General features: G+C 42.0%; 1 protein-coding gene across 2 annotated transcripts in view; it reads left to right on the forward strand.

Annotated features, from left to right (window-relative positions):
- IDS (iduronate 2-sulfatase) overlaps nt 1–18600 on the forward strand; it is a 35941-nt gene extending 17341 nt beyond the window's left edge. For both annotated transcript variants that reach the window (XM_075999506.1, XM_012739954.2), the window contains exons 6-9: nt 1302–1472; nt 7092–7218; nt 8863–9036; nt 13822–18600. In XM_075999506.1, coding sequence (XP_075855621.1) covers nt 1302–1472; nt 7092–7218; nt 8863–9036; nt 13822–14294 — 945 coding nt within the window. In that variant the 3' untranslated portion in view covers nt 14295–18600. The remainder of the gene's footprint in view (nt 1–1301; nt 1473–7091; nt 7219–8862; nt 9037–13821) is intronic.
- Nucleotides 18601–19019: the final 419 nt, after the last annotated feature.

Raw genomic sequence — 19019 nt, forward strand, 5'->3', positions numbered from 1 at the left:
CAGAAAAGTGAGTTAAAGCAGGCTGCCAAAGTCTGCAATAAGGGATGGTCCTTGGGAACCAATTCCAGGGAACATGAAGCCCTCTTCAACAACTGCCTTTTCCCTCTGAGCCTGTCAGGTCAGACCCCTTAAATCTAGGGGACTGCATTGCTTGTTGGAACATCAAATCCTATACTTGTTTGTATGTCATTTAGAGCATGTAGTCTTTTCCTTTTTATAATCTTTTTCAGTTTTCCCCTCTCATCTTTTCCCTGGGCCTGAGCATCCTTTTGACTTTTTAAAGAATGCCCCTCACGTGTAATGAGAGTAGAGACCAGAAGGTATGCCTTTGATGCTGCAGGTATCTTGCTTTGATTGGCCCAGGGGATCATGCCTTCCTAGCAGGACCTGTCAGCCCCCTTGATAGAAGCCTGTGAGACTCACCTCTCTTGCCTCTTTGCAGAAAAGAGTTTAAAAAGCCAGCCAGATGGTGATCCTTTGAAAGGCCTGCGTACAAGGTTGGCCCTTGGCTGGCATCTGGGAACTTTGATTTTGGGAGTATTCTGACCATTCCCAGAATTGATGAGTGGCTTGCTATGCCTAAACTGTTTAGACAAACATTACAGTTTATGCTGAAACCCTGTTTTCCTTCTGGGAGCCTGGAAGTTTGGCATGCTCCAGGCATGGTATCTATATGACCAACACCAAATAAAAACTGGGCACTGAGGTTTTACTGAGTGTCCCTGGTTGGCGGCATTTCACATGTGTCGTAACACAACTTGTTGCTGGGAGAAGTAAGTGTATCCTGTGTGACTTCTGTGGGAGAGGACTCAAAGCTTGTGTCTAGTTTCCTCTAGACTTTGTCTCATGTGCCTTTAAACTTTGCTGGTTGTGTTTGATATCCTTTCACCATAATAAATCATAGCTGTGAGCACAGCTATACAGTGAATCCATGAGTTCTCCTAGTGAATTACTGAACCTGAGGGTAGTTTTGGGAACCTACAACACCTCACCATAACTTTTCTAGTTGGGAGTGTGGTAGGGGCAGGGACAGGAGGGTATCTGTTTGTATGAGGCAAGATCTGTCACTACTCAGTTTATAGGAAATAGAAGTTGCATGATTTCATTGCTGTTGGCATCTCATAAGGGTGACCTAAGGCTTGCCTTCCAGGTGTGGGTAAGTACTTGGAGGATGCTAGTAAACTGCCATATAAGTGTATCACAGGCTCCTAGGAAAGGCAATACAAATACCAATAGAGCCACAGACTTGTGACTTTGCCAAAAGAGTGACAACCTTGTAGCTTTGTATGCTTTTCCCCAAGGAATTCCAGAAGTTGTATCCCTTGGAGAACATCACCCTGGCTGCTGACCCCCAGGTCCCTGATGGCCTACCCCCTGTGGCCTATAACCCCTGGATGGACATCAGGCAGCGGGAGGACGTCCAAGCCTTAAACATAAGTGTGCCCTATGGCCCAATTCCTGTGGATTTTCAGGTACCAAGGACATCCTTTGGGGATATTAGGCACTGATGGCATGATATTATAGGTGAAGCCACTTTTCTCAGTAGGCACTACTCCATCCGTAATATCTTATTAAGAACCTTCTCTGTGCAAGGCATTGTGTGAAGTGGTGGGGCAGGGGTGTTCTGTAGGTGCTTAGGACACAGGCAGTGCTGGGTGGATCAAGAATCTCTCCACCAGTGTTTCAGCTTCCAAAGAAAACAAAGAAGAGGGCTTCCAGATATTTGGTGACTTGCTACATGTGGGCATAGGAATGGGGAAGTGCCCTGGGTGATCATCTCTAACTGATGGGGGATGCTGTTTAATTTGAGTTGACAGTTCATCAGTTGTAGGGTGGTGGTAACTCCTGAACAACCCAGAATGCTCAGTTTGCTGGCACTTGTAGATTTCCTCTGTGAAAAAACCTACACTGGCAGCTGTCACTCTCAGAGAATGGCTTGGTGAGTAGGGCCTTGGTGCAGAGGGAATTGGGACGCCATCATGGCCAGTGCCATCCAGCTGTGATGGCTGGTGTCTTTTTGCCATGATACAGAGGTAGAATAGTCACAGAGTTAGAAGCCTCATGTTGACTCATCAACCCCCTTTCTCCTGGTGAGAACAGAGTACATGCTGACTAATAATACTCTTTCTGGAATATTCCACACAAAGCCCTGCCCTTCTCTTACCACGTGAATACTGCAACAGGCAGGCAATAGGAGATAGGAGAAGGCAATATTTTCAAAGTGTGCTTCCTGGACTACCTGCTGGGAGGGCTTGTCAGATATGTAGAGTCCTTGCCCATCCAGACTTAGAAAATTTCCCAAAAGGCACACCAGGAGATTCAGATGCACTCGGAGGGTTGAGAACCATTGTCATATAGTATATTGTTTAAAACCAAACCAAACCAATACATACAGTTATCTCTTGATATCCAAACCTATTTGGCTCTTGAGTTTGCACAGCAAGAGTTTGGGTGGTGAGGAGTGTGCATTCCTCAAATCTATTTGATTCCTCAGTTTCCGATGGCAAGTGGTGAGAATTTGGAAAGCAAGAAATTCATCATTTTGTTTCCTAATTTCGTGTTTCTGGGCTTCCAATAGCAAGGTGGCTCCAGTTGCAGCTCCGAGGCTCACCTGAATGCCTTGTTAGTGATGGTCACTTAAAGTGATCCTTTACAATGGACTGTGTGTCAGGAAGGGTGCTGATTTATGTGTGCTATCTCCTTTGGTCCCAATGGGAACTTCATGAGGTACTTGCTCTCTCTGTTGTCCAGCTGAGGCAGCTAAAGGCAGAGGGGTGTACTCACTTGCCTGACCACACAAAGGCAGTGCCAGGTAGAGCCCATTGTCTTCCAGGATGTGTAACTCCAAAGCCCCATGGTTGGATTTCTTGGTTCCCAGCACAGCATGGATTTCAATTCACATTCTACTCCATACCAGCTGCTTGACCTCTGTCAAGTGACTTTAATCTCTCTGAGCCTCAGTTTCCTTTTCTGTAAAATGGAAACAAGATGGATTACGGTTTTCTGTGATAACATCTACTTTGTAGGTTTTCAGTGAGAACTAAAGAGCATGTAGAAGCTTCTAGGACAGTGTCAACTGCATGGGGAGGTTTCCTTTAAGTTATCTTAGTTCCCTCCTCACACACAGTGGCCAGTGTGACCCAGAGGGCCTCCCTGGTGCACATGTGCTGCTCCCTGCCCCACATTCCCGTTGGACTCAAGCCCTGCTTACCTTCCTTTTGCAACCTTGGGGGTCCACATCCAGGTACTCTCTAGGGGCACTCTCGAGCCCCTCAGTTCTGGGCTCTCTTCAGCCCCAGACCTGTAGCTCAGCTCTACATGAGCCAGTGACCACAGGAGCTACACTGGGAGTTTGTGGCTTGCTCCTTCTTGGTCACCACCCTGACCACAACCTCTTCCTTGCAGCTTCCTCATTTTATGCCCTTGTTGCCCACATGTCTCATGGGGATCACTCGTGTGTTATGTAGAGTCCTACTCTCCCCCATGTGTCTAGGTGGCCTCTTGCCTTTGCTCCTTCCCTGAATAGCTAAGGCCATGTGGCAGGTCAATTTATCTTGCCAGGCCCTCAGCAAACTTGCCCTTTTATCCTTGCCCCACCTGCAATACCCTGATCATGGAACAGTCCAGCCACACCCTCTACTCTCCATCCTAAGTCCTGAGGGCTACTAGAGAGAATTCACACAGCCACAAGGCAGGGAGGCACTCAGCTGCCAGTCCCAGCAGCCCTGGGCCAGCTCCCTGCTTGAATCCTCTTGCGTGTTCTCTTCACCACTCCTCTCCAGCCCCTGCCACCCCTCTGCCCTGTTTCTCAGCAGATGGCCACCTTTCCTGCTTTAGAAATGGAGGCTAGTGCACAGCTAGTGGGAGGGGAATGTGCAGTGCAGGATGGATGTGGGTACAGATCCTGGCTGTGCTCCTTGTCAACTGTTGACTCTGTGCAAGTTCATTTACCATTCTGAGCCTTGGAGTCCTTACAGTTAGGGTGGTTCAGAGGACTGGATGGCATCCAGCAGGTACTTGGTGAATGGATGCTAATAGTAATCTCCGTCACTGATAGCTGGACTCTCCTTCATGTGTGTTGGGCTTGAGGCCTTCTCTCCAGTCTCTGATGAAGAGCAGCAGGGACTTGACTCCCTGCTGCTGCTCTTCCTTTCCCTTTCTTTGAGTGTCTGCGAGTGGAGCAAGTAAGGTCTTCCTTCCCGCCCACCTTCCCTGTAGCCTCTGTATGTGCTCTGTCCCTCTCAGCTTCAAAAGTCCTGCCTCCCTAGCTCCTGGCTGTTTCTTCTCCCTTCCTACTCTTGCCTGCCCTTCAAGGGAGAGTGAAAATGGGCTGTTCTGGCTGTGTCTGTGGTCTCATTGCCCATTCATTCTTCAGCCTCCACTCTGGCTTCCACCTCCCTGGCCCACCAAGAGTTCTCTCACCTGGGTCAGCACTGACCTTTTTGGCCAGTGAAATTCATCATGTGGGTCCTGATCTTCCCTGAACTCTGTGCCATGTTCTCACTGGTGACCAGTGCCACCCCTTCTGGAAGTGTTTGCCTCCTGGGCCCCCTGTTCCAGGCTCCATGGCAGACTCCTCTTTCTGTCCAACACTTTAGCTGCTGCTCCCCAGGCTCAGTCCCAAGGCCCCCACAGTATCCTTTTGGCCCCTTCTCCCCAGTTGGGCTCATCTGAGGCCTACTGGCAGATGACTCCCAGGATAACGCCTCCAGCCCGGGCCTCACCCATGCTTTTCAAACGTGGGTGTCCACCTGTCTGCAAGAGCCATTCTCAGGCACATGACAACCATGGGTTGACCATGGCAACCTCAGCTCCATAGGCTTCTGCGTGGCCAGACCATCACCCCTGCCTGCCTCTTCTCCTTCCTCTTGTACCCCCTGCCCACACATGCCTGTTTATTGTGCCACTAACTGAATGTGACACCCAGGATCACCCTTGGGTTCCTCATCTCCTCCCTCTCCTCTGCGTTACTCCCTTCCCTGTGCCCACTTGATCTCCCTAAATTCCTCTCAAATCTATACCATCATCTGGATCCTTCAGCTCATCTTTCTGGACCACTGAAGTGGGTTTTTCTTTGTTTTGTTCATTCAGCAAGTATGTTTAATGCCTCTTATGTATCCAGCAGTGGTCTAGTGCCATCTTGTCTAAAGCCCCTGGCATCAGTATCGGCGCTGCTGCCACAGGACTCTTAATAATCTTCATCCCAGATTGCATCAACTCCTCACCTTGAAAGACCTCAGTGACCCCTTTGGCTTACAGCCTGGGACCTCTGCCCACTGATGGGCCCACCAGGTCCATATTATCTGGCCCTGACCTAGGTTTTCAGTGTCCCCTCTTACCCTCTGCCCTTACATTTGATTTTCCAGCCACATTGGCCCTCTTTTCGGCCCCAGACACAACCACTCTGTTCCCTGCACTACAGCCCCTACACAGAGCATCCAGCCTCACTTGTCAGGCTGTAGGCACCTCTTCTCAAATGCTAAGTCCTCCCTGAGGCATTCCCTGACCTTCCCAGGGCTCATTTTCCTGTCTCATTCCTGGGCCCCACCAATAATATATGTATTTTCTTGTCTCTGTGATTGTGTCCTCACTGGATAGGTGGCTCACTAAGGGTGAGGAGCATGTCTGCTTGTTGTCTTATGTTGAGGAACCAGCATAGGAAGAAGGGAGTACCCTTGTATAGGACACAGCCATCCTGACAGGTGTCTTGGTCCCCAGGAGGATCAAAGTTCCCCAAATTATAGACTGAAGACTTTAAGTAGACCAGGCTTCTCCATAATTATTCTAGAAGGTTATATGTATATGTGTTCTCTTCACCACAAGGGCACAACGAGTGAGTGTCCTGATTATCCTCAGTCTGGCAGTAACGAGAAGCAGCTGGTGGGTCCAGCTCATAGTGCAAGGGCTGGCCTGATAAGTCCATGGCTCTCTTGTATCTCACCTCCAGTTGTGGTGGAGAATTAATCTTTTTCCTTACCTTTGTAAACAAGGCTGCAGTGGGTCACCCCAGGAGGAACCAATGCATCCTTTACTTCAGGGCACAGCCTGGCTATTCCCAAAGTCCTCCTGGGGTTCAGGGACTGGGGCAGGTATGCTGCTCTCTCATCCATCCCTTGTATTTCTCCCTACTGCTAAGAGTTCTGTAGAAATGAGCTCCATGTGACAGCCCTGGTCTGTGAAGACAAGCGATTGCTATCTTTTGCTGAGTTAAAGAGTGGTCAGAGCAAAGGCTCACTCAGCGCTGTTGTGATGGGTTAAATTGTGCCCTCTCGCCAATAAAAAAGATACATTGAAGTCCTAGCCCTCAGTACTTCAGAATTTGACCGTTTTTGGAAATAGGGTCATTGCAGATGTATTTAGCTGAGGTCATAGTGGAGTAAGGTGGGCCCTAATCTGATATGATGGTGTCCTTATACAAAGAGGGCAGAGAGACACACACAGGAGGAACTCCATGTTAAGATGTGGACAGAGATTAGAATGATGCAGTTGCAAGCCAAGGATTGCAGCCACCAGTAGAAGCTAGGGAGAGCAAGATCCTCCCCTAGAGCCTTCAGGGAGATGGTGGCCCTTCCAGTGCCTTGATTTCAGACTTCTAGCCTGCAGAGCTGGGAGATGATACATTTCAGTTGTTTTAAGTCTCTCAGTTTCTTATACTTTGTTGTGGCAGCCACAGGAAATTAATACAGCTGGATTGTATCTTTGGCATGGCCAGCATCAGAGCATGCATGGCCTCTCTTTGGAGGAGCTGAGGGATCGGTGTCTGTATACATGCTCATCTCCTGGGATGCATCAGATTATGTGGAGGAGACAGAAAGGGGCAATAAGTGACCTATCCATCCACTGTGATCCCTGCCCCAAAGTGAAAGCTAATTCGCTTAGAAATGAATCTTTTAGACCTGCAAATTTTGCTGTGACTATGGGTGAGGGGATGCAGATGGTAGGAAAAGGAGTTTTATGTTTTGGCTGGGAAAATCATCAAGGGCATCTACTAAGGGATTGGGATTGAGAGAGATGCTCAGATAGGCATTATCTTTGTGTATGCCATGGCCGTTTAAATTGCAGTCACTCATTTTTTTTTTCTTTATTTGCAGCGGAAAATCCGCCAGAGCTACTTTGCCTCTGTTTCATATTTGGACACACAGGTGGGCCACCTTTTGAGTACTTTGGATGATCTTCAGTTAACCAATAGCACGATCATTGCATTTACGTCGGATCATGGTAAGCATTTTGAAACACCCTGGTGAGTCAGAGCATCTGAACTTTCCTGTGAAACGTGCTTTTTAAAATTTCCATAAACGTAGGTGTGTTCTCTTTTGTGAATCATTGGTGCCCCTAGTCTGGGGTCTTGGGGGTACTTTTATGATAAACTTATTAGTCCTGAGACCTCTATCTTGGATGCTTGGGGGATGGAGGTGGGTAGGGTTGTAGCAACTGTTTTTTTTCTTGGTAAATGTAGCAGGAACCCTCCATTTGTGTGGGGGAGCTATTTTAACCCCTGTTTCTAACCTAGAGGGTTGGAAGACTTTTAGTTTTTAGAAGGAAGATCCATAATAATCCTGGCGGAACCCAGCAACATGCCTCCCAAGCTGGTGCTCTAGGAGCCCGTACATAACCCAGCTGTTCACCAGTCCTCATTGGTCAAGGATGCCTTGTCCTCCTGGACAGAGTGGAGATGTAGTGGGTGGGGCTGCCCCTCAGCCCATGGGACTGGTCAGCTGTGGAAACTACCTCTCTCGCTGAGCTCCACCTGGCTCTCTGTAGGTGCCACTAACTCCCCAGCACTGATAGCCAGACATGTTGAGCATCTGTGATGGGCATGAAGTCTGCTTTGATTACTGATTGGTGAGAGGTTCCTTTCCACTTGGAATCTTCTTAGGAGAGCACTGTTGATTCAGAACAGGTCCTGGCCCTGATCTTGTAGGCTGGGCAGGCTGGGACTCCACTGGCAACCCCAGCATCACCTGTAGACTGAGTCAGCAAGGTTTTGCACTGTACTTCGCACGTTCCTCTTTCAGATGCCAGCAGATGTGGCTGTGATGAATCAAATGCAGGTGCATTTCCATGCCTTCTCCAGTCCAACCATGGCAGTTTTTGGTTATTGTCTTTGGTTATTTCTATAACACTAAATACTCAATGTACAATTTCTGTCATGTACGTTTTTTTGTACCAAAAGGTTGCTGAAACTTAAAAAGATTGAGAACTTTCAACTTGGAGCATTCAAACTGTCTTTTGCAAGGGAAGTTTTAAATCAGTATTAATAGTTATTTTTAATCAGGGTTTAAGGATCTGGAATCTGAAGTTTTGTTTTATTCCATGTATGGTATGTCTTAAAAATTAAACAAGATATCCTTGTCTTTTTTGAATTTGAATGATTATTCCACAGTTCCACAGCTCAGATTTTGGTGGCACACAACCAAAACTGATAATCTGACCTTGTGGAACATGGGTAAAGAGCTAGGTAGGCACAGAACAGGACAATGACACTGTGGCTTTCAGGGTCCCTGCCCAGTCAAGAATGAGCCTGTCTTATCAGGGGAGGCATGTGTGTGTGTGAACCTGTGGTCCCACAGAGCCCAGTGTAGGTATATATCACTAGCTGTTTGTTAAAAGAAGATATTTGAGTTTGGGAATTTAGTATTATTTTTCCTTTTAAAAGGTTTCCTCATTGAGGACAAATATCTGACTTTGAATACAATAGCATTCAGGTGAAATCACCCTTTTTGTTGTAATTCTAGAAGAATTTCTTTCTTCTAGGTGATTTTTCACTTCCTCTGGTTTTTACAACAGGAAATGAAATGGTTTCTAAAATAAACAAGCTGTGATATGATTATTGATTGTCATTCTGTGTTCTTTATCAATCAGGGTGGGCTCTAGGTGAACATGGAGAATGGGCCAAGTACAGCAATTTTGATGTCACTACCCGTGTGCCTCTGATGTTCTATGTTCCTGGAAGGACAACTTTGTTTCCGGAGGCAGGAGAGAAGCTTTTTCCTTATCTTGACCCTTTTGATTCTGTCTCAGAGTTGATGGAGCCAGGTATAAAATATGCTAACGTGATATTGCCTGACAGTAAGAGCACCTTTAGTTTACATGTGACCCAACTTATTGCATCATAGGCTGGGGCCTTGCTTACAAAGGCCCCCTTCTTGTCCCGTGTTGGAATTCCTTCCTGACATTGTGTTGTCAGCACACATTTCCTGAGCACCTCCCATGCTCTGGGTGGAGGAGTAGCAGAACCAGACCTGACAAGTATGGCCCCTGTCCATAAGGAACTTTGAAATGGGGAGGGACAAAGGACTGGGTGACATCCCCAGGATGGGGAGGGCTGTTGTAGAGGTAACAATAGCCTGCTTCAGAGCTTAGAGGAAAGGGCTGTCCCCCTAACAGATGATTAGAATTCTTTACCTGCATGCACCCTTTTGGCAGAGACTCGGCCCTTTTTGGGGCAGACATTTTCCATTTTGGCAGCCCATCGTTCTAATGAATCACTAGATCTGTAAAATCTACCAGGTGATTCTAGTTTACTTTGACTGCTCTGTGCCAGTCCTTCAAAGCTTTGAAAACAACATTGATGTCCCTGTCTCATTCCACCAATACCTTCTCTTCTCTAGGCTGAAATCCTCAGTCCTTCAGCTATTCCCACAAGGTAGTGTTCATACCTGTGGATATCCTGGTCTTTGCCTTCCAAAGAGCTCCAGTTTGAGAAATCATTTCCAGAATATCCCCTGGACCACATTACCCCTTCTGCCCACATGGGGCAACCTGTGTAGGTTCTTGTGATTTGTATCCTAACTTGATCTGCCCAGTGCATTCAAAGACAAGTCATATACTTCAGATGACATTTGCCTTTTTGGAAGTGCTTTTTCCATGAACTTTGTGAAACCAAATTGCCCCTTTCTGTACTTAAGCATTTAATCTATCAGTAACATCCAAATCCTGTACTTTATATTGATTCTTGTTTAAGTTTATTTTGGTTTTGGACCATCATTCTGGTCTTTCTGGATCTTTCTGAGTTGGCTTTATATACCAAATTATGTTTTCTGCACATTGATTTTTGTGCATTGCATACTCTATCTTCTTTCATGTTATTGAAACAAAGGTTAAGCAGTTTCAAGCCATGATTTTAGCCCTTTGTTTGCTGGGAGAAATCATCTGACAGATTTAGAATGTTTTTTGAAACTTTTCTTGGGAGGTATTCAGCAAGTTATAAATTCATGTAACTGCACTGTCATCCAGTTTGTTTTGAAATTTTATCTCTAGTCTGTATCTTTTCCTTGCACTTCAGGCTGGTATTTCCCACAGCCTGTCCAATTTGGCCTAACATGCCCAAAGTTGAACTTGTGCTCTTTCACCTTCAGTGTTTCCTTCAACTTAATTCTCATCCTCAGAAAATAGCAACAGTTGCTCATGCCAGAAAATCACACAATTATCTTAACCTCTGTCTTTCTTTCATGCTCCATTTGTGATAAGTAGTCCATCAGCAAGCCTGTTGTACTCCATTCAGAGTCTGTCCCTACCACTTCCCACCACTTCCACTGCCACCACCTTGGATCAGATTGCCACCATCTCATGCTGAATTACTGCAACATCTTGCTAAATGGTCTCTTGCTTATGCCCTGGGTCCCCTGCAGTTTTTCCTTTTTAGAGCAGCCAAAATGTGCCTATTAAAACCCAAGTCATGTCATGTTACAGCCCTGCTCAGGAGCCTATGCTCTCAGCTCACTCTGAGTAAAAGTCCTCACAGTGGTTGACAAGGCATGATCTGGCCCATGTTATCTTCCTGACCTCATCTTTTTTTTTCTTTATTTCAATATATTTAGGGGGTACAAGTTCAGTTTTGTTATACAGATATATTGTTTAGGGAGATTGGGGATTTTAGAACACCCCACACCCAAATAGTGCCCATTGTACCCAATAGGGAATTTTTTATCTCACACCCCCTTGTACCCTCCTACCTTTGGAGTCTTCACTGTGTACTGTTCCACTCTGTATGTTCATGTGTACCCATAGCTTAGCTCCCACTTCTAAGTGAGAACATGTAGTATATGATGTTCCATTCCTGAGTTATTTCACATAGGATAATGGCCTCCAGTTCCATCCATATTGCTGCAAAATACATGATCTCATTCTTTTTATGACTGAGTAGTATTCCATGGTATTTGTACATATATAATATATATCATATTTTTTTATCCACTCATCATTTGGTGAACACTTAGGTTGATTCCATGTCTTTGTGATTGTAAATTGTGCCGCAATAAACATATGAGTGCAGGGTTTTTTTTTATATATATATCTTGATTTATTTTCCTTTGGGTAGATAACCAGTAGTGGGATTGCTGGATCAAATGGTAGATCTACTTTTAGTTCTTTGAGGAATCTCCATACTGTTTTCCACAGGGGTTGTACTAATTTTACATTGCCACCAAAAGTGTATGAGTGTTCCCTTTTCACTGCATCCATGCCAATAACTATTGTTTTTTGACTTTTTAATAATGGCCATTATGACTAGAAATTAGTGATGTTGAACATTTTTTCATATGCTTCTTGGCTCTTTTGAAAAATGTGTTTTCATGTCAGTTGCCCACTTTTTAGTGGGGTTCTTTCTTTTTTTTTTTTTTTTTTTTTTGCTGAGTTGAGTTCCTCGTAGATTCTGGTTATTAGTCCTTTGTCAGATGCATAGTTTGTAAATATTTTCTCCCATTCTGTAGATTTTCTATTTACTGTATTGATTATTTCTTTTGTTATATAGAAGCTTTTTAGTTTAAGTCTCATTTATTTGTTTTTGTTTTTGTTGCATTTGCTTTTGGGGTCTTAGTCATAATTTTTTTGCCTGGGCCAATATCCCAAAGAGTTTTTCGTAGCTTGCCTTTTACAATTTTTATGGTTTCCAGTCTTACATTTAAGTGTTTAATCCATCTCGAGTTAATTTTTATGTATGGTGAGAGGCAGGGATCCAATTTCATTCTTTTTCATGTGGCTATCTGATTTTCCCAGCACCATTTATTGAATAGGGTGTCTTTTCCCCAGTGTTTTCGTCTGCTTTGTTGAAGATCAGTTGGTTATAGGTAAATGGTTTTATTTCTGGGAACTCTATTCTGTTCCACTGATGTATATGTCTATTTTTATACCATTCTGTTTGGGTTACTATAGCCATTTGAAGTCAGGTGATGTGATGCCTCCAGTTTTGTTCTTTTTGCTTAGGCTTGCTTTGTCTATTTAGGCTCTTTTATGGTTCCATATGAATTTTAGGATTTTTTTTAAACAAGCATCCAGGCCAGTTGTCTTATGTAGTGTCCTACAGTTTGGATTTGTCTGATTGTTTCTTCATGACTACATTCAGTTTAAACATTTTTGGAAAGTGTACTACATGAGATGTATCCTCCATTGTATCACATTGAGAGCAATTCATGGCCTTTATTAGCAACGCTAAGTTTGTTCTCTTGGTTGATGGGATAGTATCAGCCAGATCTCACCATTGTAAAAATACCTTTTTAAAAAACCTTTTACAATTTTTCTTCTTTTTATTTTTTTACAAATAAGTGTCTAGAAAATAAAATTGGACACTATAAAACAATCTCTTAAAGATCCAAAAAGGCAAGAATGACAGTACAAGATCCTTTAACAGGAATGAATATAAAGTACAGGATTTATACTTCAAAGATGGATGAAACACAGTGAGATACCACTTCATACCCATTAGGGTGGATATTAATACAAAAAAACAAAACAACAGGTATTGGTGAGGATATGGATAAATTGGAACACTGGTGCATTGCTGCATTGCTGCACAAATGTAAAATTGTGCAGCCTCTGCAGAAAATGGTTTGGTGGTTCCTCAAAAAGTTAAATGTAGAATTACCATATGACCTAGCAATTCCACTTCTATTTATATATCCCACAGGATTGAAAAAAGATATTGAAATAAAAACTTGTACATGAATGTTCCTAGCAGCACTATTTATGAAAGCCAGAGGTGGAAGCAACCCAAGTGTCCATCAGTAGGTGAATGGATAAGCACACTGTGGTCTACCCATATAGTGTTATATAATACAGCCTTTAAAAAGGAGAGAAATCTGTTACGTGCTACATACAGCATGGATGAACCTTGAGGACATTATGCTAAGTGAAACAAGCCAATCACAAAAGATAAATATTGTATGGTTCTACTTATCTGAGGTATCTAGAGTAGTCCATTTCATAGCAATAAAAAGTAGAACAGTGTTGCCAGTTGCTGGGGAGAAGGGAAGAAGGGGAATTGTTATTTAATGGGTACAGATTTTCAGCTGTGTAAATTGAAAAGCATCCTGGAGATGGATGATGGTGATTGTGGCACAATAACATGAATATACTTAATGCCACTGAGCTGTGCACTGAAAAATGGTTAAGAAATAAGTTTTATGTTATATGTATTTAACCATAATAAAAAGAAAAGACAGATCAAATGTGGACACCCAGGCAGGAGTAATCTTTGGGGTGATCTGTGAGACTTGGAATATCCTGTTCCTCAACAGACTTTTACCCAGTGCTTTTAGCCTTAATTGATGGTCTTTGCCTGAATCAGTTATTACACTGGTGGTTCTAAAATATAAGTAGTTTTTAAAAGTGCCGCTAGGCTGGGGCACCTTAATTTTTCATCTTGCTATTTGATTGGGTAGAGGGTGAGGTGCTGAGGTGGTGGTATCCCTAAACTTCTCTTGCTAAAATTAAATATTGTAAATGAAGAAAACATGTGGAGCCCAGACAGGTTCTTTTTCTCATCCTGCCTGGCAGGGCAGGCTGCAGTAAGAACTGATTCTTCTGTGTCACTTCCTGTTTCAGGCAGGCAATCCATGCATCTCGTGGAACTTGTGTCCCTGTTCCCCACACTGGCTGGACTGGCAGGACTCCAAGTTCCGCCTCGCTGCCCTATTCCTTCATTTCAAGTTATGCTGTGCAGAGAAGGCCGGAGCCTTCTGAAGCATTTTCTATTCCATGACTTGGAAGAGGATCCATACCTCCACAGTAATCCCCGTGAGTTGATTGCCTATAGCCAGTACCCGCGGCCGGCAGACTCCCCTCAGTGGAATTCTGACAAGCCAACTTTAAAAGACATAAAGATCATGGGCTATTCCATACGCACCATAGACTATAGGTATACTGTGTGGGTTGGCTTCAATCCTAATGAATTTCTGGCTAATTTTTCTGACATCCATGCAGGGGAACTGTATTTTGTGGATTCTGACCCATTGCAGGATCACAATGTGTATAATGATTCCCGAGGCAGAGAACTTTCTCCATCATTGATGCCTTGAGTTTTGCCAACAACTAAGAGCAAATGTATTGTGCTCCTTTCCAGTTGGTGAGAGGAGGAGTTAGAACTTGTTATTTTGTGATTACCCATAATATTGGAAGCAACCTGAGGGGTAGGTAATCCAGATATGCATTAACAATTTGGTCTAAAAGTATGTAATAGCCAAACCTTTTCATTTAGTCTCTATTAACTTATAATTGGTAATTAGACTGAGGCTGGGCTGAACCTTCCCCCCCCCCCCTTTTTCAAAAAGTCATATCTTATGTATTGAGTGAATAAGTATAAATTGAACAAATTAAAATTTTGTCACACCTTTGTATATCAAGACCTTAGTAAATAACCATAACATTATACTAAAGAAATACTTTAATTATTTGTGGAAATTCAGTGTATTTTGAAAAGTAACCATATGTCAAATTGAATTTCAAACTAAGTTCATGATTATTTTGTTTATAATTTAATTATATATCTTATGTAGCCCAGTATATTCAAAATATTATGTCAACATATAATCCACATTTCTTTTTTAAATAGAGTTAAAAAATAACGCTAGAAGCCAATGCTATACAGTTTATCTTCTATTATTGTTTCTAAGACAACAGGATTTCAAAATCCAAAGATAAAATATGCATGAAGTGATCAATGTGGAATTTTTAAATCAAATAATAAATAATGTTCATTAAACTAGAGACATGAGATGTATGGGAAATTAGGTTAAATTTTTCCAAATACTTTCTCATCTAAATAATTTGTTAGCAAGTAATACGACCCTTTAACTCAACACCATCGATTAAAAGACTTATTCACAGTGAAAAATGTTTAAAAGTATAATTGTATCCATGGATTGAGACATTCAAAATCATATTAGTGTTCTTCTTTAGCAATGGTTGGTTGCAGACATCTGTTTATCCAGGAGGCAGAAAACAGTCTACTTTTAATTGCTTATTAAAGAAAACATTGACTTTACTGTAAATTATTTTGAGGATTATGAAAACTTTTTATTAGCATAATATTAGATAATTGTCATTCCCCCAGAATGCAGTTCTGTATTTCCTAAATATAAAAGTATTCGGAAAGGCAAGCAGTAGTAATGAGCTTAGTATATATCATCTTAAAGGAGATGGAATATTTACAACTCATATTTATAACCTGTTGAAACTGATCAATTTATCAGTAGTCATCATAAGAGTCAATAGCTTTCTAATAAATATCTAATGTAGTCTTGTACTGAAATGAGTATTTTTTAGTAATTTTCTTTTTACAGATGCTTCAGTATTTTAAGGTAAATGTTTAACAAACTACAGCAAATTAGTTTAAGTTACTGAAGTATATTAAATTATAACCAAAAATGACAAGATATTATACTAAAATCAGTAAAATTTCAAAGAGGTTTTTTTTTTTTTTCTGATTTGTTTATGATAGAGGTATATGTGGTAACACAGTGATCTAAGCAGTTAAGTGGATAACTGTTCTGGCAACAATTTCTACTTGAGTGAAGGGCCCTAATCATCTCTGCTCCCGAAGCCTGTCTCTCTTCTGGGAAACTTGGCTTTTGTAGATGGTTTCCCTCAGCTTTTTCTTTCTCAGTCTTCATCCTCTTTATTGCCCCCATCACAACCACTGTGATTTTTATAGGACAGTCTGTAAATTCCTCATGACATATTTCAGTGTATTTGGCCTTATCCCCTACTCCACAGTTATAAGTTCTAACCCAGGATTTTATTTCATGCCCATCTGTTTTTCCTGGTTAGCTACAATATGTGTGATTCATTATTTTTTTCTCGCTTTGTTTCTTGAAGCATAGTTTTAGTATTGAAAATGTCCAAATTCTGTTCTTGATAAAGTTGTAAGCTGAACTGTGTCATAAGAGTGACAGGCATCTATTATGTGCAGCTGTCATTTTGGCAGTAAATCTGTGGTGCTTTCCTCTGGCTGCATTTTCTTACTTGCCTGTGTGACTGAATCTGCATCCAGGTGTGGGTCCACATGGGCTGCTTTTATGTGTTGCTCTGTCTCCACTGGAAGTGTTTCTCTCTCATCCTTTCTATGTGAGGGCACAGCCCCAGAACGCTTGAGCTCTCCTTGGGTTTTAGTTTTTCTTGATCTTCTTTTATAAATCTCTCCTTTTAGAAAGAAAGGCTGTATTTCATGCAGTGGCAGGTTCTTCTAAATCATCATATAAATTATGGTTGTTTTTTGTGTTTTTGACACTGAACCCAATTTAGAGCCACTTTTTGTTTCCTTTTGCACATCTCCAACGTACCTTGGGATGAACAGCCACTTTCTGGTTTTCAGATATCAAAGCTAACCAAATTCCTTACCTTGACTCAGCTTAGAGAAACCACATCTTTGTTGCTTCATATAGCCTTTCCCCAATTCTACTGAGCTGGACATACCTTATTAATGGTTCTCCAGTCACTTTATCTATAGAAGTCCCCACTTCACTTCAGCAGAGGTTCTTTTATATGGTTTAGTGGAAGGCAGAAGTAGTGATCCCAGACATTTTGAATGGCCCTAGTTCCGTGGCACACAGGCACGAGGTAGCATCAGAACAACCTACAGGGCTTCTTAAAACCCAACGGGCTGTGCCTGCCCTAGAGATCCAGATTCAGTGGGTCTGGGAGGGGTCTGAAACTGGTATTACTTACAAGCTCCAGGGTGATGCTTCTGGTTCAAAGACCATACTTTGAGAACCACTGGCTCTGTGTCTGTGCTGTCTACTCAGTAGCCACTAGGCACATATATCTATTTAAATTTATTAAAATGAAATAAAAATTTAAGAAGAAGATTCTCAGTCACACTCACCATGTTTCAAGTGCTCAGTAGCCACAGTCTAGAACATTTCTGTCACAGCAGAAAGCTCGACTGGACAGAGCTTCCCTAGATTATCTCTGGATTTGACCTGAATCTGCTGGCTGTTGTCAGGTTCCTTCATCGAGCTGATTCTCTTCCCTACATTTGCCCACAGAGACTTGTCCAGAGGTGAGCGAAGTATGTTTGGTAGGGAGGTCACTACAGCAATTAGCCCCTTCCTCTCCATTCCCTCATCATCGCCTCAGACCTTCTCCTTTCCTTCCCAAGTGGTTTACCCACCCCTCCTCTTTCCTCCCTTGCCCCTAAAGGAATCCATGTGTCTTCCTAAAGTCCCTCTTTGATCCTTCCCTTTTAGAACACCATCAGTGCCTACTACTGGGTCTAGATAGACCTCTACTGAGCAGTCAGAGTCTTCCCTGACTCCACAACACCCCTTTCCTCGGCTGACCAGTTTGCCTACTGGTCCCTGGCTCTCCCTTAACAATCCCTGCCTCCCCAACCCCTCCTAGGTTGTCCCTTTCCTCTCTTCATCCACCCATTCATAACCATTCTTCATGACCCAGCTTTCATGCCCACCCCCCTCCCAGAGGCTGAAGTTTTTGTGACTTTCTAGACTCTATCATGGGATGAAATGAACGTTGCTAAAGAATCTTGTGTTCATCTTACTTAAAAACAGTATTTTTTCTGATAAATCGATGTGTTAATTATATGTGATAATTATATGTGATAAAATCGATGTGTTAATTATAGAAAAATTGGAAAACGCAAATATAATACAAATACATGAATATTTTATCCTGAAATAGTCACTTAATATCTTGTCTTTTTGGGGGTGTGAATTTTTTACACTGTTGTGATTATACTGTGTTCTTTATCATGCAATTCATGTTCTTACCTTTTTCACTATGAATTATGTGTGGCTATTACAGATTTTTCTGTACTATTTGCACAGATATTTTATATTTGTAGTAATATATTTTATTGTGTAGTTTTACCAAAATTTACTTAATCTTTCAATTGTTGAAAATTGAGGTTATTTCCAGATTTTCAATATTGTAAATAATGCTGTAATGATCAACTTTGTGAATGAAATGTGCCAAGTTGTCAAAAATATCTCTATTTTGCTCCTCTTCTCACTCTCTTGCCACCTTAGAGTACTAAAGCTAAAAAATAAACAAGTATACAAATAAAAACCATAAAACCAAAAAAAAAAATCCCTATAATAATAGGTGAAAGTGACATTCTGTTTTAATTTCTAATTATTTGCTTATCAGTGACCTTGGTCATTGTTCTCTCTGTATGCTTATTGGGCATTTATTTTCAGTTGTGTGAATTTGCCTTTCAATTTAAATTTTAGTTATGGGTTTCACTTTTTAAAGTAATCAAAAAATTGATCTTTTCCTGTGTGATTTTTTTCCTGTCTTTTCCTGTTAAACATGAAGACCCCCCCCTCCCCAATATGGAGTTTGAATAAATATTCATTTTTCTTTGCATTTTTTGTGGTTTGATTTTATACTTACATTCTCTTTCCCTACCCTATTATCAGAGTAATATATGCTCATTATGTAAAATTTGGAAAATGTGAAAAGTGGTAAAAATAAAAAGAAGCCCATCCTTAGGAACATAGCCACTGTTGACATTTGTGTATCTCCTTCCAGTCTTTTTTCTGCCCACATATATATACACAGATATGGAGATTTTTGTCTTTATATAACAAATCTACCACATGTAATCTATGCCTTGCTTTTTTGATCTAACATAATGTCAACATGATTTTTCATGTCATTGGCAGCTCTTGGTTGACAGTTGTAATGACTGCACTGCCCTTCTTTCATTAATCTTTTTTTCCTACTGAAATGTATGTATGTATGTATCACATTTTGTTTATCCATTCATTCATCAGTGGACACTT

The sequence above is a fragment of the Microcebus murinus genome, chromosome X, assembly GCF_040939455.1.
Source record: "Microcebus murinus isolate Inina chromosome X, M.murinus_Inina_mat1.0, whole genome shotgun sequence".
Taxonomy (NCBI): Eukaryota; Metazoa; Chordata; class Mammalia; order Primates; family Cheirogaleidae; genus Microcebus; species Microcebus murinus.